At 38.7% G+C, this 25,995-nt stretch overlaps 4 protein-coding genes across 4 annotated transcripts; 1 reads left to right on the forward strand and 3 right to left on the reverse strand.

Annotated features, from left to right (window-relative positions):
• Positions 1-1,182, reverse strand: LOC125199224 (actin-depolymerizing factor 1-like). Its single transcript, XM_089065248.1, has 3 exons — positions 1,077-1,182; positions 220-511; positions 1-151 (listed from the first exon to the last, which is right to left on the reverse strand). The coding sequence occupies exons 1-3, from the start codon at positions 1,180-1,182 to the stop codon at positions 1-3; spliced, it is 549 nt and encodes a 182-aa protein (XP_088921374.1).
• Positions 1,183-4,997: 3,815 nt separating this feature from the next.
• On the forward strand, positions 4,998-16,520 carry LOC125199235 (uncharacterized). Its single transcript, XM_089065249.1, has 7 exons — positions 4,998-5,055; positions 5,431-5,486; positions 6,979-7,490; positions 14,832-15,024; positions 15,728-15,792; positions 15,869-16,079; positions 16,145-16,520. The coding sequence occupies exons 1-7, from the start codon at positions 4,998-5,000 to the stop codon at positions 16,496-16,498; spliced, it is 1,449 nt and encodes a 482-aa protein (XP_088921375.1). The 3' UTR covers positions 16,499-16,520.
• On the reverse strand, positions 16,501-17,606 carry LOC125208978 (actin-depolymerizing factor 1-like). The gene is made up of 3 exons (XM_048108533.1): positions 17,496-17,606; positions 16,843-17,108; positions 16,501-16,774 (listed from the first exon to the last, which is right to left on the reverse strand). The coding sequence occupies exons 1-3, from the start codon at positions 17,496-17,498 to the stop codon at positions 16,624-16,626; spliced, it is 420 nt and encodes a 139-aa protein (XP_047964490.1). The 5' UTR covers positions 17,499-17,606; the 3' UTR covers positions 16,501-16,623.
• Positions 17,607-17,870: 264 nt separating this feature from the next.
• Positions 17,871-22,324, reverse strand: LOC125208970 (AT-hook motif nuclear-localized protein 10-like). The gene is made up of 6 exons (XM_048108522.2): positions 22,144-22,324; positions 21,043-21,621; positions 19,575-19,639; positions 18,915-19,040; positions 18,322-18,483; positions 17,871-18,251 (listed from the first exon to the last, which is right to left on the reverse strand). Exons 2-6 carry the CDS (start codon positions 21,431-21,433, stop codon positions 18,135-18,137), a joined length of 861 nt encoding a protein of 286 aa, XP_047964479.1. The 5' UTR covers positions 21,434-21,621; positions 22,144-22,324; the 3' UTR covers positions 17,871-18,134.
• Positions 22,325-25,995: the final 3,671 nt, after the last annotated feature.

The raw sequence follows: 25,995 nt of genomic DNA on the forward strand, positions 1-25,995 counted from the left end.
CTAATAAGCTCTTTCCTTGAAGATGTCCATGCTCATCTCACTTGCATCAGTTGCTTGCAACTCAACCTGAATGCCATCCAACTCTCTCTTGAACCGGTCTTTTGAGCTCGCGTAAAGCATCTTGGTCCTCACCTTTGAAGTCTCAGGACACCTGAGACAATATCCCAATAATTTCATCAAAAAACACTACTTGCAAATTGAAGATTCATGTGATCTCACCAAGCAATGAAGAAAATCTTGCTCTTGCGGCAGTTCTCATCAGTTGTGAAGTCGTAGTCGTACACAGCATACCGGCAATCATCAGCAGGCAAGCTGTTGTTGAGGTCGATGTGAGTCTCGTCTTGGCCCCCGGCCTTCTCCACCACCACTTGCTGGAGTCCGTCGTCAAGTTTGAACACAATGTACCTGAAGCAACGTTTTGCCTTGAGCTCCAGAAACTTCAGCTTGCACGCGTCGTCCACAGCAACCCCAGATGCCGAATTCGCCTGCTCGGATAAATGACAGAAGCATTCTTGATCAAGTGCAGAAGGTTTTAAGCATACTATTGGAAAAAATTAACTTTTTTTAATATATTTTATGTTGGTGGTTTTCCAAATGCGTAACTGACTACGCATTTCAGAATGCATATTCAGTTACATATTTCCAAAATCATCGTACAATCGATCGGCCATGTCTAATTAAAAAAATGAATCAAATTAAGCTGAAAAAAATCGAGTAGAATTACACACGACGCGGAAAAATCGGAAATCGGAAAAGGGGAGAAATTGAACGGCAGTTTAGTAGGGTTTGGGGATGGTTTATTGGCTTTGTAGGTGCGATAAAATTAAGGGGAAAATTGAATAGTTGGAAAGAGAGAAAGCGTTGAAAAGGGCAAATTTAGGAGTCGGCGATTTGGAAGAAACGCGGATCGGGCTTTCCAAATACTCGTCGACTCCCGCGTTATTTCATCAACGGCTGCGACTTTTTGTTTGGTGGAATGGCCAACAAATCTGTATATGGCCGATAGACAGATTCTCTAGGCATCCTCGGGCTCCTGTGCTGCATCGACCCACTCACCGACATATTTGGCGGCGTACCGCCCATCCCCATTGCCCCTGGCATAGTCCCACCCATCCCCGCAGTCCCACCCATCCTCGACATATTTGCCGGCGTACCCGCTGCCCCCGGCATCATCTGACCCATTTGACTCATCCAAATGTACATATTGTAGAACATTTGGGGAGTCATCGCCGGCATACCGCCCACCCCCGCCATCTGGGGATTCATCCCCGCAAAATTTCCCTCCGATCCGATGGGAATCGAGGGTGTGTTCCCTCCGCTCGTGGTGGAGGAGTTTCTATTGTACTCCATTGTAGTAGAAATGAAATTTGTAGAGAGAGAAACTTGTCAACACAAGTGGTGTGAATGAAATGAAGTTGGGGGAGCCCTATTTATAGAGTTTATTTAAAAAATAATAATAATAATAATAAATAAAAAATTTAAAATGTCGGACGTCCGACCGGGACGTCTGACCTTCGCCACAGTGGCGGACGTCCGGTCGGACGTCGACGGGAGGGGCGAGGCCATCGCAGGGGCACACGGGACGGGCGTGGGCGGCCGTCAGGTCGCCCGTCCGCGACGGGCGAGTGGGAAGGACACTGGTGGAGACACCCTTAGAGTATTTTAATTATGTATTTTTTTTTATTTTTTAGGATTTTAAATTATGTATTTTTTTAGGCTTTTAAATTGTAATATTTATTTTATTTAATGAAGTGTGTTTCTATTAATTGAATTTGTTGGAATTAAAAATAAAAAATGAAATTGAATGAATAGTTAAGAGATGGTTAAGAGATAGAGGGATGCGGGTGCTGTCTCTTAGTTAAGAGATGAGCTGAAAAGTACAGTGGGGCCCATGAATAGTGAAGAGATGAGATGGTTCAGAGACGAATAAGAGACAACATGTTAAATTTTCAAAATTATATCCCGAGATCAAATATGTAGTATGTTTGGTTCATAAGATTCAATCTCGCAATTCAATTTTAGATGAATAATCATGGGATAATTAGTAGTACTCAAACCTAAATTATACTCCCTCTGTCCCATTAAAAATGCATCGTTTTCCTTTTTTGGCCGTCTCATTAAAAATGAAAAGTTTCCTAAAATAGAAACAACTATATCTCTACTTTTTCATCTCTCTTATTTTACTCTCTCTTCATTAACTCACAAAACAACACTACATAAAATCTCATGTCGATTTTCAAATGTTGCATTTTAAGTGGGACGGAGGGAGTATATTATTTTATCTAGGAAACTGAACACTACGTATATACTACGTAGTACGTTTTTCCTTCATCAAATAGTTTGGGTCAAGGGCTTCCAATAATCAACACAAATACTCCTCCTATCTTACTTACACTTTCTACAACGATGTTTATAAGAAATTCAAATACTATAAAATGTGCAACTTTCTTTAGTAAATCACATTAACATTCATAGTAGTACTATATAATAATGAATCTTAATTTATGAAGTGAAACGCGCACACACAGATGATGATGAACAACAACACATTAGGGCTACCCGCTTTTATGAACGTTAAAAGAGCTCCATCTCTTCTTCTTCATCTGCTAATATTTGTTTCTTTTCTTTTCTTGGTGCCATGGATTCGCCTCGTAACTATTCTCTCTTCTCCAATCAAAACACACAAATACACACTAGCTTATTTTGATTAACAATTCATGATCCGATTTTGAATATTTTGATTTTATACTGACAAATTCCGAATCCACCGCAGCGTATACGCGATTCGGTGATTGCCGTAGGAAACAAACCATCACCGATTCCGGACTGCGTGAAGTGGAATCGCACCGAAATTGGCCCCAAAATTCATCCAGCCTCTTCGCCGGCGGCGGAGGAGAGAAGCAGATCCGTCTGCCCCCGATTAGTATGATTTTATTTTTTTATTATTAATAATAGATATGCAAAATACCATATAGTAGTAATTTCCATATTTATATTATGCAATTTTCCATAAAAGTAGGATAATGAATGTTTCCTAAATAATTACATGTCTAGTTGGATGTGTTGCCTTTTGTATTCTTATTTGTCAATAAATAATTGGTTGGACACACCACCTCATGGTGCCATGATGGTGTGGAAGGACCACTGAATATTTTTTCGATTGAACGGAGAAGAATAATGTAAGATAAAAGTATAAAAAAGGAGACAATGATGACTATATATTAAGAATGTAGTACTATATGTTATTTGAATACGATGTATAAAAAAGGAAAAATGTGCACTTAAAATGGATTTTGTGGGCAAAGCATATACTAAGGAGTAAGGACTAACACATAGTTAGATATACACGAATGTAATCAAATGCAAACTCCAAACTATGATCTAGATTATTAAAAAATATATTATAAAATAATAGATATAAAAAATATCAACACAGTGTCAATGATTAACACCGTGTTGATATTGTGTTGACATCAACATTTGAAATTTTACACTGTATTGACATTATGTTGACGTTGTGTTGACATTGTGTTGAAAAGTTTGGAATTTGTACAATATATAGAGTTTGCATTTTATCACTACCCTAAATATACATATATAAACATGTTCAAGAACTTATACATATAAAAATATAAAAATACTACTAAGTATAATATTTTTAAAAATTTTAAAATAAAAACAACATATTCTTACTTTAAACATGTATACTTAATACTAAAAATGAAAACTACAACATAGTTTACAAATTTAAATAAATAAATAGTTCATATGTTCTCATCACCAAAAACATACATGTTGAGAAATAGAAACTCCTATTAGATGGTAACAATGACCATTAATTCATAAATTTTAAAAAACTTCTTTGTAAACAATAGTAATATTATAATCATAAACAATCACTTTTAATTATAGAATTTTCAACGGAGCATCCAACAACAGTCACACAACAGAAATAACTATTAGTATGGTCGAAGTAAAAGAAAATAAATAAAATTAAGAACAAGTATTTAATTAAAATTACAAGATTTTGGGATAGTTTACATAAAATTTATGATATTATTCTAATAATATTGGTCCAAAAAATGAAATAAATTGGCCCAATACTTATATCATTCTTTAATGGCCCAAATACATTAATTACCTACACACGGTTCTAAAAAATAGAGTGAAGAATTAATGGTCATTCACCTATATGCAAAATGACATAAAATAAAATTGGGTCCAATTTCCCTGTATTTCCATCACCAAAGAGAATGCAAAAACCCTAAAATTAGTCAATGGATCGGATAAGCAAGAAGATCGAAAGCCTAAATAGAGTACCACCACAATTTGATGGGGTTTGGGAAATTTATTCTCAATTTGTTTTTCTATTTTTTGAATTATGGTTGTACGTTTCTTCTGCAGTAGCATTTCCCCCTAATTCTCGAAAAAGGGCCACTGAAAAATTCAATCTTGAAATGAAATGAAGATCCAAATATTCGGCTTAAATTTGATAAGTAATTCCTCCTAAAACCAACCATAAAATTAGTAAAGTTATACACCCTCCGTCCCCAGATAATTTGTGTAATTAGCATGCATGTAGAGATATTTCATGGTTCAAGAAAAGAAATGCCAAGGTTAAGCAATATTATGAATGAGCTAATTTGATTAAGCAGATACCTATGTTCTTAACGATTGAATCGAATTGCCTTAATAATAGTACAAGAAATGTTTCGAGAAATATGTCGACTAAATTAGAGTTATGACGAAAAAGTTGCAATTATAATTTAATCCAACTGTGAAATGACTTGAGGTTTGAAAATTAGACCAGATTTCACTAGAAAAACTTGAAAGAGTGATGAGTCGTGTGAGTCGTGTGACGTTTAATAAGATCAAAAAAAGATTGTTGGGTCTCGGTGGTGCACACTCGAACTCCGCATTAGTATGATATTGTCCACTTTGGGCAAAGTCCTCACGATTTTGCTCTTGGGGTACTCTCCCGAAAAGGCCTCATACTAATGGAGGTGGGGAAGCTTACTTATATGCTTGCAACTCTTGTCTTGTTCATCCTCCAAGGTGGGAATTGTTTGCCCTCACAATAAAGACCATTTTAAATTGTTCTAAGCTCTCCCCTTCATTATTATTATTCAATAAATAAATAAATAAAACTACTCGTCATATTTGAAAAGGATAATTTCGTCCACAAAAATGTGGCACATACACTACAAACGTCTTTATGTAAATCTCCCACAAGAAAATTTAGCATGATGAATTATAGACTTCGGTTATAAAATACATATGTCCAAGAAAATAGTCTGATTATTCTACTTAGATCTGTCTACTAAAATTACTCTCAATTTATTTATAGCAAATTTCTCTTTTTAATAATGAATTTTATTTTGTGAGTATTAATAATTTCTCAACTTTTTTTTAACTGGTTGTGGTTATTAGGCAAAGGCGATTGGAGAAAGAGGGAGTCGGTTTATCCACGAGGATATGAAGATGGAGTATGTGTATGACTACGTATTCCATCTCTAAATGAGTACGCAAAGCTGTTGAGGTACAAGCCGAAGGTCCCACTTATAGATTTTTACACTTATATTTTATTATAAAATTAATATATAAAAATAGGATCCACATTTTATTATCTTTTTCCACCGACTTTCTTTTATATTTTTTAAAATCCATGCCGAATTCAAATGGAACTATTTATATCTTTGGGCTATAAGACAGCCCAAACAAACCTTTTTGGCCCAATTTAAACTTTGAGCACAAAACAAGACATATCTCCGGCCCAAAGCGATCTAAAACGTTCTTCTTCTCTTTTCATGCTTTTGTACAGTATTTCTTTTCTTTCTTTTTTCTCGACATTTTCTTTCTTGAGTTCTTCCAATAACATTCCTAGTCAAGATTGATCAGTTCAAATATTTTTACATTAAAAAAAAGTTAATTATTTATACATATATACAACCCGACCATGTTCAACATCAGTTTTGAACTTTTATGTTAGATCATCGCTACGTACGTGATTAAAGCAAGTTTGGAGCTTGTGCAACCATCTAAATTAATTTGTTGCTGTGCTTATTCTTAATCACTCTTTGATTTGATGGATTAATTTATTTAAGCTAGCCAATCCACGGTGGAAATATGTGATATTTGATGTGTACGTCTATCACACACAAATTTTATATTCTCCAGATATTTACTTCTAATTAAGTCTTTTATTAAACACATATCTGTAATGTGATGTCAGCTCGTGAAAAAACATGGTGATCTGTTTGGAATATATTTTAATCAGACATCTTTCTACCTGCTAACTTCAATTGTCAACGCTTTACAAAAACATTATAATTAAAAACTTGATTATTAATTTACAACACCAAAAAAAAAAATTAAGAAGGCTTTTTTCTACACTCCATATAGAATGTAGAAAATGAGAATTAATTAACATATTAGATGGACAGAATAGTACTTACCCACGTCCTCATTAATCTTATTAATTGTTTTTTTTTATCATTTTTATTTGATCTTTATTAATTAATTACTATCTCATTTCTTTTTTATTGTGGTTAGTGAATCTCATTTTCCAACTCATTTCACTATAATTATGGAGTATAAAACTAATATATTTATTTTACTTAATACAATTAAAAATTTTCTTAAAAACTAGCACTGGTAAAAAAAATAATTAGGAAATTAATAAGCATTGTATATAAATGTCAAAAATGTGATGTAAAACACACATACACATTGATGGTGAACCACAGATTGTGGTTAAGGCCAAAGCTTCCAGCTTCTGTGAACGTTCCTACCATTAAAAGAGCTCCAACACTTCTTCTTCAACTTCTCATCTTTACTTTTTTGCTTTTTTTGGCGCCATGGATTCGCCTTGTAATTCTCTCTTCTCCAATTAAAAAAATACGAAAAATGAGATTAACAATTCATGATCCGATTTAGAATAATTTTCTTATATGCTAACAAATTCCGAATCTGGCGCAGCGTATATACGATCCAGTGATCGCCGTTGAAATAAAATTATCGCCAATTCCGGACTGCGTGACGTGGAATCGCACCGGAATTTGCCCCAAAATTCATCCAGCCTCTTCGCCGGCGAAGGAGAGAAGCGGGTCCAGCTGCCCCGATTACTTCCGATGGATCGACGAGGACCTGCGCCACTGGAGGAAAACAGGGATCACCGAGAGGACGGTGGCGGGGGCGCGGCGCACGGCGCACTCCCGGCTGACGATTTTGGGCGGGAAAATGTACGTGGAGAATTTCAAAGAGGCGTTCCAGTCGCTCGCCTTGTTCACGCTGTGGGGGTTCGCGCAGCTGATGAGGAGGTATGGTGGAAAATTGCCCGATTTGGAGCTGATGTTCGACTGCAACGATCGGCCGGTGGTGAAAGCGGAGAAATATGCGGCGGAGGGAGCGGTTCCGCCGCCGCTCTTCAAGTACTGCGCGGATAATAGCACCTTCGATATCGTCTTCCCCTATTGGAGCTTTTGGGGCTGGTAATTAATGTTAGGGTGTCTCCAATGGCGGACGTCCAGGTAGGACGTCGCCGACGTCCGACCGGACGTCCGCCGTAATGGGTGGGAAGGGCGCTCACGCCCGTCCCGAGTCCCGTCGGATGGCCTCACCCCTCGCATCGACGTCCGACCGGACGTCAGCCACTGTGGCGAAGGTCGGACGTCCCGATCGGACGTCCGCAATTTTTAATTTATTTTTTTTTTAAAAAAAAACTCTATAAATAGGGCTCCCCCAACTTCATTTCATTCACACCATTTGTGTTGACAAGTTTCTCTCTCTAACCTCTTTTTTCAATTATCTATAATGGCGAGTAGTCGTGCGGGTGGTAGTGGCGGAGGCGCTAGTGATAGTGATGGTGATAGTGATGATGAATTGGATCTCGCTGTGCAAGAGGCGATTGATCGATTGCTCCGACAGAGGCGGCGGCGGCGGTACCTCGGCCAATCCATCGCCGACGTCATGTACCCCGGGACCACATTGCTGCACATATTCAGTTGTATGAGGACTACTTTGCTCCGCAGCCGCGTTTTGGGGATGCCTTATTTCGCCGACGTTTTAGGATGCATCGTCCTCTGTTTATGCATATCGTTGGTTCTTTAGAGAGAAGGTACGAGTTTTTCAAGGTCGGGGAGGATGCGGCTGGCAAACCCGGACACACGCCAATACAGAAGTGTACGGCCGCAATCAGGCAACTGGCGTACGGAGGTCCGACCGACATGTTCGACGAGTACCTCCACATTGGGGAGTCTCCAGCCGTCGAGTGTCTGTTGGAGTTTTGCGCGGGCGTTAGATCGATATTCGGGGATCAGTATCTTCGACGTCCGAGCCCCGAAGACTGCCAGCGGCTGATTAATATGCATGGATTCCCTGGGATGTTGGGCAGCATCGATTGTATGCATTGGGAGTGGAGGAACTGCCCCGCCGCCTGGAAGGGGATACACACTTCCGGCTTCAAAGCCAAGCATCCCACGATGATCCTTGAAGTTGTAGCTGACTACTGGCTGTGGATATGACATGCTTATTTTGGAGTGGTCGGGTCGAACAACGACATCAACGTCCTCCAGTCGTCGCCCCTGTTCAACGATCAGTGCAATGGCGTTGGTCCCGCCATCAGTTTCGTCGCCAACGGCAACCAGCACAACATGGGATACTATTTGGCGGATGGGATATACCCAAACTGGCCCGTCTTTGTGAAGACGATCAAGCATGCGATCGGCCAAAGAAGTCCTACTTTGCGACCCGGCAGGAGGCAGCGCGCAAGGATATTGAGCGCGCATTTGGTGCGCTCCAGAGTCGATGGGCGATGGTGAGGGGTCCGGCACGGCAGTGGTATATTCCCAACATCGGCGACATCATGTACGCGTATATCATTTTGCACAACATGATTGTCGAAAGTGAAGGGGACGAACTGACTCAGTGGACCAGCGAAGATGACACGGGTGCCGGTCCAAGCCACGACGTGGCCACCGCAAATGTAAACATGGGGGTACCTCATGGAGAGGTTGAGCGGTTGCGCGCATTTGCCAACATGCGGCAAAGAAATGCTCATATTCGACTTCAGGAGGATATCATCGAAGAGGTTTGGACGTGGAGGGGTGGCCGTTGATGTGAGTTTTTTTTTTCTATCTACTATGTAATTTTTTTTTTCGAATGATGTATGTTTTTTTTTAAATGAAATATTCGTATTTCCCGTTCGTATTCGTGTCGAATTTTAATTCCGTGAATTTTAATTTTAATTGTGAATTAATTTAATTGTAGGAAGGGCTAGTGGAAGTCCTAGTGTGAAGTCCTAGTGATGTGGCAGTAGAATGGGAAGGGCTAGTGCTGACGTGGCAGGCAGTTTTTGTGGAAAGGGCTAGTGGAGGTCCTAGTGGGAGAGGCGTCACCGGAGACACCCTTAGGGAGATTTTGAATATTGAACAAAAACGGATAATCTGAAAGTCGTGATAAATCACTTTCAGATCAAATCAATTTCGGTGGTTCTACCAAAATATTTGATCGGATACAATTCAGAGAAATCAGAGCTTCTGTATGTTGATGTTCGAGAAGTATATAGAACCAAAAGAATCGATCAGATTAAGAAGAAGATGAACCAGTGCATCTGCTGGGGGAAAACCGAAAATAACTAATTTTTAAAAGGTTTTCGAAATTGCAAATTAGTCCTTTGACTTTCAGAAATTACATTTTCGGATGAATTTCTTACACAACAACTTCGTTGGAAATAAAAAATTTCCAAGCTCGACCCCAGCCAGGGGCTCTGCCCCTTGGACCCCGCTACCCGGGGGCGCTGCCCCCGGACCCCCGTCCATCATAATGAATTCAAATAAGCGTGTACTCCGCACTTCCATACTTATATGATGTATCATTATGATAATACTGATCAATCAAGTTAACCCAATTACACTAAAATATCGAACAATTAATTCTTCACTCCCTCTCTCTCTTCCAATTCAGATATCATTTTGAGTGAACTGCACCAAAGGACCCTAACTTTTCGACTTGTTTCACCGAAGACCCCTAACAAAAAAAAATCCCACCACCGGTATCTAACAAAATATATAATCACAAACCTTGTTTTTTCGGACCATAACACCCTCAGGGCTTGAAAGGGAAAATTCAACCTTTTACGACGCAATCCCTGCATCTCACCTGCTGCTTGTACTGTGGATGACGCGAATCCTAATGGATGTGACAGAAACATCAAGTCTTTTGTCCTCTCTGTTCCTCAGAATGTATACGGATGCTTCCCCCTCCCTAAACTCTATCATGTACCAACATTGTTATTTTGTAAATTAAACACTTAGCTTTTTGTTTCTCTTTCCTATTTCCCTCCAATTCACTTTCACTCTATATAATTTGAGGTATCCCTATTCTTTTCTAAATAAAACTTATACTAGTATAATTCTATAAATATTTTTCAAAATATAGTATATATAATTGCCTAAGTAAAATATAATCTGTAGTGCATTCCATGTTCAACAATAACGAGTAATATATGTAAAGAAGTATATCTCCAATTTTATAAATTTTTTATACTCTACTACACTTAATAAATCCCTTCTACAGATTTCAATAAAAAAAGTATTAGCCCAACTGATTAAATTATTATACCCAATTTATATTCCCCAAATAAGCCCAATATGGTCATCTTATACCCGACGCCTCCTTTCCCCAATTCACTGAACAAACCCAAATCTCCATTTCTTTCGGCATGTCTATTCAAATCACCTTCTCACTACCTCAAGTCACCTTCGAATCTTCGAAGGTTCACCACCGTCTTTTTTTTTTTACGGAGGGGGCGACTATGGCTTTTTCCAGCCATCCCTAAGGAAAATTCGAAGCTCTTGGCCGCCGGGAAGGGGCGACCGCCCCCTCCTGGATCCGCCACTGCCTCCAAAACGGAACCGAAGTTCTGCTGGAGCGTTGATAAGGCTAATTTCATGCATCGGTAATGTACGAAAAATGTTATAAATTGCTGGGTCTAACACGTTTCCTAAGCCATGTGTGTGAAGAAAATCGCTAGATCAAGGAAGTACTGAAGGAGATGGTCTAGCGAAAGAAGAAGCGAAGTGAGCAGGATTTACAAGGGGAATTGGCGTGACAAAGGAGTCAAAAACTGAGGGCATTAAAGTCTTATCTATACCTCGCTGGGCCCCACTCAAACGCCTATAAATAGAAGAGCATGCAACGCAGGGCTTATCACTTTTTTTCACTCTTCTTAGCTCACACACTTTACACACACTTGGGAATGGATCTGGGGTAGTCGGGAACGGAAGGTTACTTTCTTAGAAATTTCGTGGTTGGCAACACCGTCCGAGTGAGGGCGAGAAGATACAATTACTTTTAATTTCAGTTGTTTTGCTTGTTTTCACCGTCGAACTTCACTTTTGGGAGTCGACCTTGATGTTGATGATGCTTATTTGTCTTTCCGTTTGTTGATCTGCGTTTAGCAGTTAAATTTCAAGTCAATTTGCATAGATCTCTCTGCTGTTAGTTTATTTCTTCAAATGTTATGCCGATCTCTGTTTATTTTGATGTTGTGGTGTTTGATATGGAATTTGGTGACAGATCTGTGGTTATTTGAGTATTCGGAGTTGCTTGTTTAAATCTGACGAGATGAAGTGTTTCTGTTGGTTGGAGTTTGTATCGGATGCTTGGATCCGGAGTGGATTTAACGTCTGAGGTTGGATTCAACGTGTGGAAGGATAGTTGTTAGATGGATTTTATTTTCTCCTTGTTTTCTGTTTGCTTCGTCTAGAGTATGCAGATCCGTTAGGTTCTTTGTTGTTTATGCATTAATTTGATTTAAAGGTCAGTTGCTCTGTTTTAAATTTCGCTCATGTTGAATTTCTCGAGAAGTTTTACGCAATTTGGTTGTAGAAGACGATGTCGCTGTTAGTTAGTACGAGAGTTAGTTATTCTGCCAACTTTTCATTCGTACCTCGCTTTTTCAGACATGGTCCCCACAGTAGGTTTATTTCCTAGGTCTAGTAGTGCAGTGGTTTTCTTAGATCAAGTGTCGGACAGTTAAATTTCCTTACTACGCTCTTTCATGATTTTGCCTAGGTCTAGCTGTTAGCTTAAGAATTTTAAAGGTTCCCAAGTCAAGTTAATTTTAATTTTTCCTCAACCCAAGAAAATGCTTGGCAGCAGCCAACACCAAAAACACACCCAAATCCTTGAACATGAGTATTACGCATCCTTCTCTGTGGGATCGACCCCTACTTCCCTATACTAGGTTTAGTAAAACGGTTGAGGGTTTTTGAAAAAGGTACTTTGTGTGTCCGACGACCGGGATTCCTCGCGTTCAATGAGTTCCTAGACCACGTGATCTAGTGTGCTGGATCTAGGGAACCTGTTATTCTCTATTTTTGAATACACTCACACACATCAAGAGGGCTTTTCAAGCGTCCTCCTCCTGTTCGTCACGGCGCAAAAAGAAGCCGCCACCGCCAACACCACACCGTCTTCGTCACTATCACCTCTGGTATCACGAACGAATGAAAGGAATGAAATCATTAGAGAGGGACAGATAATATAGTATAAGAAAGATGAAAGAAAATAGGAGAATGGAAAAATAGAATCTACTCCCTCCGTTCCCTCATAGTTGAGGCGGAATTTTTCGGCACGGAGTTTAAGAAATGAATGTTGAGTGTGTTAATTAAATATATAAAAAAGTAAGAAAGAGAAAAAGGTAGAGAGAATAAAGTAAAAAGTGAATAAAGTAGAGAGAATAAAGTAAAAAGTGAATAAAGTAGAGAGAATAAAATAAGGGAGAGTAAAGTAAGAAAGAAGAAAAAATTACTATATATATAAATGACTCAACTATGAGGGAACTTCCCGAAATGGAAAAATGACTCAACTATGAAGGAACGGAGGGAGTATAATTTTTGACATCTCTTACATAGCAAAGTAAGTAGGTGTAGAGGTGCCCACGGTTCAGGAACCGACGGTTACGTTTCGGAACCGCCGGTTCCGGTTTTGGAAATTATTGAACCGGAACCGAACCATGAGGGTGTTTCGCGGTTCCGGTTCCAAAACCGCCGGTTTCGGTTTCGGTTCTGAACCGGCGGTTTTCCGGTGGTTTTTTAACGGTTTTTCACGGTTCTGAACCGGTGGTTTTTTGCGGTTCCTGCTTGGTTTCACGGTTTTCCGGTATTTTTTCGCGGTTCCGGCACGATTTCGGTTCAAAATTTTTTGAACCTGAACCGAACCACGGTTCAAAAATCAACGGTTTCGGTTTGGATAAATTCTCACGGTTTCGGTTCAGAACCGTAACCGACAGTTACGGTTTCGGTTAACTGCCGGTTCAGTAAACCTTGGGCAGGTCTAAGTAGGTGTGCAGAATAATGCAGGTTTGATTCGTAAAGAGACTAAATTCCCCTTTAGCCTATTTGGGCATTTTCGTCCGAAAAATGGCAAAAAACACAAGGTTTGTGATTATATATTTTGTTAGATATCTTTGATGAGATTTTTTTTTTAGGGATCTCCAGTGAAACAAGCCGAAAAGTTAGGGCCCTTTGTGCAGTTCACTCTTTCATTTTAGGTAAATGATGATAGTAAAATTTAATTCTAATTAGAGTGATTAAAGAAATCATAACTGAATTAAATTCGAATACGCATATCTTTCTGTTAAAATACTACTGCATTCTATTGAATCTATGAAATTATTGTGTTTATAGTGATATAAATACTGAGAAAAGTGTTTTCCCTATCATCAGATATTGCATTTTTCAGTACGAAATGCATCAGTCAGAAATTTTTATTATCACTATAACTAAGGGGTCTACTTGTATATATTTTTCATTTTTTTTTAGTTTGATTGTGAGATTACTGTGTCATGGGATAATTTATTGCAAAGAAAGAAAAAATGATTAGGATTAAGATAATTAATGTAACAAATTTGACAAGGTCAAATTCAAAGAAAGAAAAACGATTATAGTCATCCTCACGGATTAAAAAAATTTATGCAACGTAAGTTGACTTTTGAGAATACTATATAAATTTATGCTCATTTAATATTCTCTCCGTTTCACTATAGTTGAGTCATTTTATCATTTAGAGAAGTTTCTTCGTAGTTGAGTCATTTTCTTATATGGTAATTTTTTTCTCTTTCTTACTTTACTCTCTCTTATTTTATTATCCCTACTTTATTCACGTTATACTTTATTCTCTCTACCTTTTCCTTTCTCTTACTTTTTTATCTATTTATTTAACACACCCAATATTCATTTCTAAAACTCCGTGCCGAAAAGTTTCGCCTCAACTATAGCGAAACGGAGGGAATAGAAGGAAATGGAAATGATATTTTTTTTGGTAATACATGGAAGTTTTGCGTTCTTCTTTAACAGTCTTATTTTCCAGTTTTTTCTTCAATTCAAACTTTGTAAATTTTTGTTCTCTCTTTACATGAGTAGGATTTATAGTTCTCGTGGTTAAAACTTTTTAGTTAAAAATTGCTAGTAATGATCGTTTCTATTAAACAAGCACATATAAATCACGAATTTTAGTCAAAATTAGCAAAATATTGAACCACTAAATTTCAATTTTTTGCATTTGTCTTACATCAAAATCGAAGCTAATGTGGCAAAAAAAACGATGTTGTTTAGATTCAAAAAAATGACACTGTTTTGTTTGAAACTGCATCGTTTTGTTTGTTACATTATCGTGAATTTTCCCATATTGGTTTCAACTTTGACTATGGGACATTTGCCAAAATGAATATTTTGTTATTTAATAGTAGTATATTTCAATTTTAGACTTTATGAAATTAATCAACCAAATTTGTAGTAAAATAAGAAGATACTGTTATGGAGATACAGGGCAGAGGTAAATATAAAGCCATGGAGCAATTTTTTGAAAGAGACTAAAGAAGGGATGGAGATGTTAAAATGGGAGGATAGAGCGCCCTACGCCTTCTGGAAGGGTAACCCCAAGGTTTCCCGCCAAAGACACCTACTCTTCAAATGCAACCCCACTCGTCTAAACGACTGGAATGCCCGCATTTATGCCCTCGTAACGACTCTTATCCTATTTTTGTTTTCGAGAAAATATTTCGGATGCCTAGTAAACCTTAAGCAGATCAAAACACGAATGTATATCAGGTTACACAGTCCGGTTACGATTCCAACATTTTTGAATTGTTAACTTGCGGTTTTGGTCCAAAACCGGGAAATCGGTTGTTTTGGTCCAAAATTAGTAAAAATCAGTACCAGCGAAAAATCGTCTATTATGAATCAAACCTGGAACCGCAAAGAAGGTTGTCGGTTCCACTCCCTTAGAACTTAAATCCGATGAATTGGAAGCGGCGACAACCTTAGAAAATACTCCCCAATTATAAATAGGGTAAATTGTCGAAAAAATCATGATGTTTAGATCAAATTCAGTCAAGAAATCCACTTAATTTAGTTTTTGTTTGCAATTATTTATCTGGGTTTTTTTTGGTGTGGCATGCGAGAAATCATTCATGGGTGTCACTGATGTAGAGTTAAATGGTGTCTTAATAAAAAAGACGTTATTTGGTTGAAAAACATCAACATTAGATTACATATAGGTGAACTAATTTTTTTTGTGAGGGATAGTTGCGAATATATCCAACTTTCATCATTTTTCCGGTTGATTTTTAAAATAGCGGCATGAAACAGGATTTGACAAAATTCATGATATCCTGCCAATTTGCCTTATGTATATACTAAGTTTATCTTTGTTTCCATCCTAGGATTGGGAACAAGAAGCTCAAAGAGGATTAAATCAATCCAATCTTGCAAAGCAGTGCACCCACAGGTGGTTTTTGACAGCAACCAAATGATGCATTCAGTGCAACAAGTGTTGTTTCTGATTCTTGATCCTGTCATGTAAGGTACAAGATTTATGCAGAAGGACAGGGATGGTCTGTGAGTAAGAAATACATTCTAGCCTGCAACTCTCCCACATTGCTCATCTGGTCGCGTTGGCACGACTTCTTCACCCGGTCCCTCGTCCCCCAACGACATCACTGGCCGGTTCGAGACTCCCAAATGTGCAAGTCTATCAAATTTGCTGTTGAATGGGGCAACAATCACACTACAAAGGTATCATCATCATGACATCTCCTCACCTAATTTCCAGTGTTTTTACTGAAATCATGTTTTTTTAGGCCAAGGAGATTGGTGAGGCCGGGAGCCATTTCGCCCGCGAGGCTCTGAGAATGGAGAATGTTTACGATTACATGTTTCATCTGTTAAGTGAGTACGCGAAGCTGTTCAAGTACAAGCCAAAGATCCCTTCAAACGCGATTGAGCTCTGCTCCGAGGCGCTGGCTTGCAACACAGATGGGAAATGGAAGGAGTTCATGGAGGAATCCATGGAGAAGTTTCCTAGTGATTCGCCTCCGTGCACGTTGCCTCCACTTTTTGACCTCGGACCGTTTGCACAGGCGAAAATGGAGGCCGTGGATGAGGTGGAGGCATGGGAAGATGAGTATTGGAGGAAAAAAGACAATGTACATTGATGTAACAAGACTCAACAAATTAGAGAAATGCATTCAAGAAAAACTCTCATATCCTTGCTCAAAATAGAACAGAAAATCATCAACTCAAAATTGAAAAAGAAAGATTTTTAAAATAGAAACTTGAACTAATAAGCTCTTTCCTTGAAGATGTCCATGCTCATCTCACTTGCATCAGTTGCTTGCAACTCAACCTGAATGCCATCCAGCTCTCTCTTGAACCGGTCTTTTGAGCTCGCGTAAAGCATCTTGGTCCTCACCTTTGAAGTCTCAGGACACCTGAGACAATATCCCAATAATTTCATCAAAAAACACTACTTGCAAATTGAAGATTCATGTGATCTCACCAAGCAATGAAGAAAATCTTGCTCTTGCGGCAGTTCTCATCAGTTGTGAAGTCGTAGTCGTACACAGCATACCGGCAATCATCAGCAGGCAAGCTGTTGTTGAGGTCGATGTGAGTCTCGTCTTGGCCCCCGGCCTTCTCCACCACCACTTGCTGGAGTCCGTCGTCAAGTTTGAACACAATGTACCTGAAGCAACGTTTTGCCTTGAGCTCCAGAAACTTCAGCTTGCACGCGTCGTCCACAGCAACCCCAGATGCCGAATTCGCCTGCTCAGATAAATGACAGAAGCATTCTTGATCAAGTGCAGAAGGTTTTAAGCATACTATTGGAAAAAATTAACTTTTTTTTTACATATGTTTTATGTTGGTGGTTTTTCCAAATGCTTTTTCAGTTACATATTTCCAAAATGCTGGAAAAAAAAAGATAGGCCCATTTTTGTCCCATAACCAGAGAAAACAAGCAAATAGAATACATAAATCATCTTATAATGCTAAAGAAATCTATCAAAAACATATAATGAAGAAAGTGGATATGTAGAGAATCAATAGTTATAGAAGTCATTCACATAAAAATGTAGAAATTCAAGGGAATGGAGTTGAATGATAGCATGAAAACATATTCAAATACATGTAGGAATGGAAAGAATGATGTACCATTGTGCTCTGTGTGAAAAAATCAGCAGCCTCGAGAAAATGTGATTAATTAGAGATTAAATGGAAAGAAGAAGAAAACAGAGTAGTAAGAAATGGATCCTTAAATTTTGGTAGGGTATTGAAAAATTCATAGGATGAGAGAAATTTGAGGGTGTTTGTTTATACCAAAATTTCTGTGTATTTTGTTAGAATTTGACAGCACCGAAAACTTAATAATATAAAACGTTGCATAATCTTGAACAAGATTTAACATTTATAATAGCAATGAAACTTTATTACAAGCTCATACCAATAAACTGATATCTCATTTGCACTATTTGTTCCTTTAATAAACATAATTAATCATTTAAAATTATTTAATTGCCAATTTAAATGTATATAAAACGGTTTTCTGCATATTTTTGCTTGTTCCAATTCAAATAAGTTCATCTCATTTCTTGGCATCTTTCCTAGCCAAAAACTCCAACATCAGCATATAAATTCATTACTAATCAGCAACAAAGATCTGAATTAGCTGCTGAAGACTTAATCAACCAGTTTCTCCAAACGTCGATGGGTGTTGAAATCGAAAACTTGAACCAAAATACGACAGTACATTTCTATCTGTCTATACCAACTGACCTATGATTCTGAACTAGGCTAAGCATTGTCTAGAACAGCTAGGTTCCCAACTGTATGGTCTTCGGAATCTGCTGAAGTCCCTGCAGCAATGTTTTTCGCCTTTGAGGCGCGCGGTAGCAGGCTTCCCACAACAACCTGGAGTCATTCATCGAATGAGGCCTCATAAAATAAGATTATGATCAGTGTGAAATTAGTTTATAGCTACCTGAACAGGGCTGCTAGCAAGCATGACACCATCGACTCCACCACCTATGACAAGCCCATCCGGACCAGAAAGAATAACGTTCAGACAGCCGACTGGGCCTTGAGGCGCATCCACATCAAATTGTACATACGAACCGGTTAAACTCAAAATATCAAAGCATCCCTATGAAAGAATGAACGCAGAGAAAAAATAATTGCTACTGAGTCGAGAAGAAACAAGACAAGAACCAAAGAAACAAGGGAAGACAAATATCTTTCAATCAACAAGATCTAGTTTGCATAAGATTCTAAATCCAGATAAATGGTTCAAAATGTAAAAAATGGAATTAACGGCTATCTAGGTTCACTAAGAAAGAATGGAAATGAAGTTTCACAAATCAATATTAAGTTGAAGCTTGCATTAATTACATTGAGAAATATATGACAAATTCATAGTTTAAACTTCGAGCTATTAATAAAGTCTTAACAGCAGTAATGCAAGATATAGCCTTCAAGTTAAGGGAAGAAAAGGCATTTAAATTCGACGGACTACAATCTAACTCTCATAGCACTGATGCCTCTAGTTTTTACATTACATTTGCAATAAACAAATACCTCATATGTGACGCTCCCACCAGAACTCGATCTGCTAATATTTACAGCTGATACTGTACCATTTCCAGATAAAATGACTGTGATTTGTCGCCCCTGTACAAAAGACAGTACCTTTCTTTTGACATCCTGCAGAAAAACCATGGCAATAATAAACAAAGGATGTTCCGAAGTTGACGATTTGTTATCATCATTTAAGAAATGTCTTTGTGAAATGCCCTGAAAGACACACTACAAAGTATTTAGACCATATCAAATTTTAATTAATGATGCAAGCCTTCCCATTCTCTTAGTCAGTCATGTTACACTCAGATTATCGAATTTTCTGTCATAGTTCATGACGAATTTAAGTTTTGGCACTAAATTCAGCCCTTATCCTCCAATTTCTCCTAACCAGGATGTATAGACTGGATGAAGATGTAAGCAAGATGTTTCCAGATCAGCAAAATGAAGAATCATAAGATTGAACAATATTTTCCACAATTTTGTTGCCAAATATTTAATTGAAAAGACTTTATGTCATTTTACTATTTATGAAAGGTATTTCAAGTTTGGACGTCTTCTTTCTAGAAGTCCGTTAGCTAGACGACGGAAACAGGTGGAAGATGCTGGTAAATAAGTGATGTTAGGTGAATTCATTCATATAGCTGTGATAGCACTAACTTCTCCAACGGCAACATTGATGACATGCGGGACAAGTTTTCCAGGCCGGGTTAAGATAGATCCACCTGACAAAAATATGAATTCCACCACAAAATCAAGAAAAATTAAACACTTCAAATCGCCATGGAAGAAACATACCATAAACATTTGATTTGACACAATGCTATTAAATTTGAAAAAAAATTGAGAGACTACCTATATGAACATAACATGAAGACATTTGGAAAGGAAATTAAACTTTTAATAGAAGATACAGTAATAACGCTCTTATTAAAATGAGATATTTGCATATGACAACACGGTGTAAGGATATTGCTGGATCATTATCATCAAATAACTTATTTTTCAAGGTTCGGAGAGATATCAAGAATTTCATAGCTATATATGGATGTATATGAGCATTTATTGGAGTTTCCTCAATAAGAGACTCTCAATAACATATGACAAAGTGACTAAACCTCGAATAGGTCTCTGAATGAGTTGAAAAGGTAGCATTTTGAGCAAAGGTTCTGCTTGAAAATAACGCATATCGGCTAAATTAGGGAAAGTGATGCTTTTCACATCATATGCTCTCACTTTGACAAGCAAAACACATGCTTTCTACATTTACGAGATTAAAAATAACCTGTATATCTTCCTCCAGTCTGATTTGGTACTTTAAACATATCTGTCACTACTAAAATATTCCTTTGGAAAGCCATTGTGTGCGAGAGAGAGAGAGAGAGAGGGAGACAGAGAGAAAGGTAGAGAGAAGCAGAGTGTGGAGACTGTGAACGGCAATTTATAGATAGAGGTAAGGGGTGAGTCAGCAGCTTGAGGTCAACTGACATGGTATTTACAGGTGGCACTATGTGTCCAGCCCCTTGTCATCAATCACGAGAATATCAGTTATTTCATACAGAGAAAGGTAAATGGTAAATCCGTAGCTGGACAATGCAAGTTAAGCGGATCTTTGAGGTAATAATCTTTCATTAGGATCACGAACATATATGTCAATCATCACTAGTGTCGTGAACGTACATGTGTATAAGTCTTTCTGTAAAATTATGTGAATGTCCAGTCTTTATATAAGGCTTTTACTTTGCAAAAATCTATAATTTACTATACCAGTAGTATATACTCACAAGTGCTTGTTGTACTAGTTTATATCACGGAATCCACACAATGAAGCACATGATTTGAGGCTAGCATTTCATAAGATTATGACTTTAATTTTTTAATCATTTTAACAGGTAACTCGTATCGCCCATACCATTTTCGAATTACGCATTTGGAAAGCAATTATTAGGATTAAAGACACCAAACAAGAAACTTCAATCATTAAAAAAACTTAAAGAGTAATAATATCTAAACTCATTTATGAACATGCAACTATATACATAAAATCAACCAAAACTCATATTTGTTAGCTACCAAGAAATAGCAAGTAGCAATGAAACAGAGGGAAAAAAACAAGATTTAGAATTACCAAGGGGGATTTGTTGATGCTTTTGCCCCGTCCCTGGTGGTCTCCCTCTCCGCTTCTGAGTTGGTGTCACAAATGGCACGGGATTAGGCAAGGAGGGCGACAATGGCAATGAATTAGCACTATCACACCCATATTTCTGTGGCCTTCCCCTCTTCCTAGAAACAGGCTCCCCTTGCATCATAGCAGGAGGGGGGCCAGCACTCATCCCATGAGGTGACATTGTCGATGATCCCATCACATCCCTCTCCATGTTGGTTTGATACTGAAAACCGGGATTAGACAGCGAATTCATGCCAAGGTATCCCTGCAGTCCCATGACAGATTCGGCATTTCCTTGATGGAGATAATAGGAAGCCGAACCTTGCAGTGGTATAGCTTCCCTTTGATCCATATATTCACTACTTATAAATGGTTTCAGGCTGAGGTTCTCCAAATTTTCCAAACACAACACTTTGAAAATGGGTATCAGATCATATCTTCATCAAGCAAATCTTGGCTACTCCGGCTTGGATGCAATTTTGGCTTAACAATTTTTTTGACAATGCTTCTACCAATGCAATTTACATCACCCCAGCAGCTCTATTATGCAATGCAAGAGAAAAATCAATTCAAGATTCTTGAATTGCAACAAAAACAGATTAAAATATGCTATTTACAAATTACTATTCCCACAATAGAAAAGACTGAAACTTGATAAGATGAAATCAAGGCTGAAACCATTTCAATTGAAGAAGAGAAAAGGATTAACAAAATTTCAAGACAACATACGCATTACTAAATCAAAACAAGAAAAAGGCCTCATTTCAAATATGCAATTTTCTACTTTTGCATTCTCATCAAGCACAAAACATATCTGCAAACAAACACACATTTCATTTCACAACCCTTTAACAGCAGAAGGGAAAAAGAAGCAATAAAGGCCCACCTCAAGAGAGGAAACACCATTGCTCATGCCAAAAGCAGCCATGCAATAACATTTGAAACAATTAAACAAAAAAAAAAGTGTTGAAGGGCGAAACGCGTTGATGAAAAAGAGAGTCTTTTTATGAAAATCAGGTAATACCGCAGCTTGTAAAATGAGACATTGATGAACTAACTCACCATGAAAGAATTCTCTTTTGAAAGAAGAGTGTTTCTTTTGCTGGGAATTTGTGTGATGTGGTTCACTGTGTGTAGAGAGTGAGGACTAGTGTGGTTCATCGTAAACAGCAGAGCAGCTGCAGCGCCGTCCGTCACCATTATAGACAAGTAAGACCTCAATTCAATGTGTGTTGTCAAATCTTTACAAGCACTGGCAACCCTCGCGCGTGCCTTTTGCATCACTTTTAATTTTCATATGGACGCAGAAATCAAGGGGCTATTTATTAAAAAAAATATTCAAGTATAATCATATACTACTACTGTACTTGTTTAACTCTTTGACAGAAGCTTTTTTACAAGAATTTATATTTATACTTCTTCTATACTTCAAATAATCAAACTTTGGCGTCCATAACAAGTGATTGATTTTTCTTTGGTAAAAAAGTAGTAACATATTTTTCTTTTTTATTTTATTTTTTTCACTAACGTTATTCTCTCTTTCTTAGTTTATCCCTTAATTTATCTCTCTTATTTTTTTCTCTCTCATACTTTATTCTCTCCACTTATTTCAATAAATATCATTTCTTAAATCTCGTACTGAAAAAAAGTTGATCGCTTGCGGCAGAACAAAGAGTATGAATGAAAAAATATTAAGCAATAGCAATAGGCGGCCCAGCCACCGCCAAACGGTTCGGCGGTTGGCTGAGCGCCTAGCCGAGAGGCGGAAAGAAAAAAGCCCGAGAGCTCGGGCTTGGGCGACCGGTGCTGGGCGATGGTTGGGCGCCTATTGCGTGCCGAGCACCACCGTGCCGATTTTTTTTTATTTCCTCTATATATACGACTCCTTGCACTTCAATTTATTCACACCATTACATGTTCTCTCTAGATAAAATGAATCACGATAGCGATTCCTCAACACCAGCGAATAATAATATCTGCGTGCGGAACGCAGTTCCCCAGCAGGAACTATGTTCGAACTTTCTTCGTGTCCTGTCCAATTTTTAATTTTATAGTACTCCCCCTATCTCATTAGAAATGAAACGTTTTCTTTTTTAGGTTGTCCTAATGAAAATGAAATGTTTCCTAAAATGGAAACAACACTCTCTCTACTTTTTCTTCTCTCTTACTTTACTCTCTCTTCATTAACTCACAAAACACCACTGCATAAAAATTATGTGCCGGAAACCAAATGTTGCATATTTTATTGGGACGGAGGGAGTATTTGTTTAATTTGATAGTAAATGGGAGGGCTAGGCTGGGCTATGGGAAGTCTATGGCATTGGCTAGGCTGTGATGATGTGGCAGGAGGCATTTTAGGCTAGGTTGTGGCTGGTCTGTGTCTATTGCTATTGCTCTTCGAGCATTAAGGGCATATGCATCGTTGCGCGATGTTGTCTCGATCTCGTCTCGACGAGATGAGACGGCATCGAGACAGCGATGTGGGATCCGTCTCGTCTCAACGAGACGAGCTGTCTCGATGCGTGACGCGTCCCGGTGAGGCCAGCCTCGAGCTGGCGAGACACGCGCGCGGCGCAACGTGGTGCGCGCTGGCGGTGGCGTGACGCCCACTCGCCGACCCGCGAGTGGGCGTCGGAATTATGACGTCATAATTCATTTTTTTTAAATCAATTTTTGACAAACTCATAGTTTAGGCTTGTGTTTATGGGTGATTAGAGAGTGCTTTTGATGGTTTAAGATGTTAAATACAAGTATTTCACCACATATACACTAATTAGGTGAGTTAATGGGTTTGTCGTAGTTTTGTGATGAAAACAGGTTGAAACGAGCCGAAGCTGAAATTCGAGGAGTTCTCCAGAAGAAAAACCCGACCGGGTGTTTCTCATTCCTCGGAAAACCCGGTCGGGTGTTTTGAAGAAGCCTTGCGGACTCCAGAAGGAAAACCCGACCGGGTGTTTTCCATTTCTCGGAAAACCCGGTCGGGTGTTTTGCATGAAACGGGCTCCGGGAAGAAAACCCGGTCGGGTGTTTTGTCACTTACAAATCACCCGACCGGGTATTTTGCATACGTGCTCACTTTACCCTAATTTTCACTCCGAGTATAAAAGGGTTCTTACTCAATTTCGAACCCTAACTTTCCCCACTGCAATTGAGAGAAAAATCGAGAGATACAAGATGATTGAAGGCAAGGAGGCTTCCATCTTCAAGAGATTGAAGAAGAAAGATTCTCCCCAACATCAAGTCCACCTTAGGGAGTTCTATTATCTTTTCTTACTATGTTTTCCTTTGATGTTTTGTATTTTCCTTTGTCTTAGCTTCCACTATGAGTGGCTAAGTCTTTGTTAGGGATATTGGTGAAGTTTGTATGGAATCCATGGGTTAAACCTTGATTTATGCTTATCTATATCTTTTGTGGTGGTTTTGTTGGTTATTGTGCTTTTTTTTATTGTCTAATTGCTTAGCTACCAATTGGATATGTCTTATTCTAATTATTGTCATTGAGAGATGCTTGATTAGATTGTTAAATAACCAACAACTCCGTGCGTTGTATGTGCTCGAGAGAGGCATAGCTAGAGAGAGGGCTTGGGTTCGTAGGTTTTAGGAGTCGGTTTCGAAGTGTAGGGAGGAGACTCCGACATTAGAGGCCGATCAACGCGTTAGGTGCACCCGAGAGGGGGTCTAACCAATTAACCCGACCTTCCTAGCCACATATAAGACCATTTAGATGAGCATGATCCCTAGGTGAACACCCGTGATTCATACCAACGGATCCATATCCCTACCTTCCCAATTTGAGTGAAAACTAACCTTTGTTTGCTTTATTTTCCTAATTTGCTATTTGTTTACTTGTTCCTTGATCTTAGTTAAGAAAAATCAAAAACCCCTTCTATTAGTCTAAATAGTGTTCAACGTTGCATCGTAGTACTCAAGCCGGCATTTAGTCTTCGAGGATCGATAATTTCAACTTGTCACGTGCTACATACCCCATACACTTGTGGGTGACATATTTATTGCAAATTTAGCATGAGTCAAGTTTTTGGATAAATTTTTTTTTTTTTTAAAAACGGTAAAATGATTGTTTAACGGTCATATTTTAATTTTTTTTTTATTCTATAAATAATCTTCTCATTCTCCATTTTACACACATCTATTATTCTCTCATCTCTCTTTCTTTCCTCTCCAATCACTTCTATAAAATCATTCCTTTACTTTTTTCTACTCCCAAATTTAATCTATTATGGGTCCATTTGAGCAAATGCGTCGAATAAAGGAAGAATCGCTAGAAGAAGATCGACGTAGGGAGGAGGAAGCCGTCGCGCCTCCTCAAAGGCGACCCCGGACTTACATCTATCGTAACCGGGAGGAAGCCGCCGCAAGGTTGGAACGTGATTACTTCAGTCCGAACCCGGTATGGGGAGATATCTACTTCCGTCGCCGTATGTCACGCGCGCTATTTTTGCATATCGCGAATACATTGGCGGGATGGGAAGAGTACTTCAGAGAAGGGTTCGATGCTGTTGGCTGTCCTAGCCACATGACGCTCTAGAAATGTACTGCAGCGATCCGTCAGCTTGCTACTGGACAAACGACGGATTCGTTCGACGAATACCTGCACGTCGGAGAATCCACTGGGAGACTTTGTTTGTTGAACTTCTGCAAAGGTGTCCGGGCAGCCTTCACCGACGAATTTCTGAAGAAGCGAACCACCGCAGATTGTCAGTTTCTGCTCCAACTTCACGAACAAGTGCACAGATTCCCCGGGATGCTCGGGAGTGTCGATTGCATACATTGGCAATGGAAGAATTGCCCTGTGGCGTTCCGGGGGTCATACACGAGAGGCCAAAAAGGCACCCACCCCACCGTTATACTCGAGGTCGTCGCCGACTACCGGCTATGGATTTGGCATGCGTATTT

This window comes from Salvia hispanica, chromosome 2, assembly GCF_029641045.1.
Source record: "Salvia hispanica isolate PSC_SH4W2 chromosome 2, Shi_PSC_v1, whole genome shotgun sequence".
Lineage (NCBI taxonomy): Eukaryota > Viridiplantae > Streptophyta > Magnoliopsida > Lamiales > Lamiaceae > Salvia > Salvia hispanica.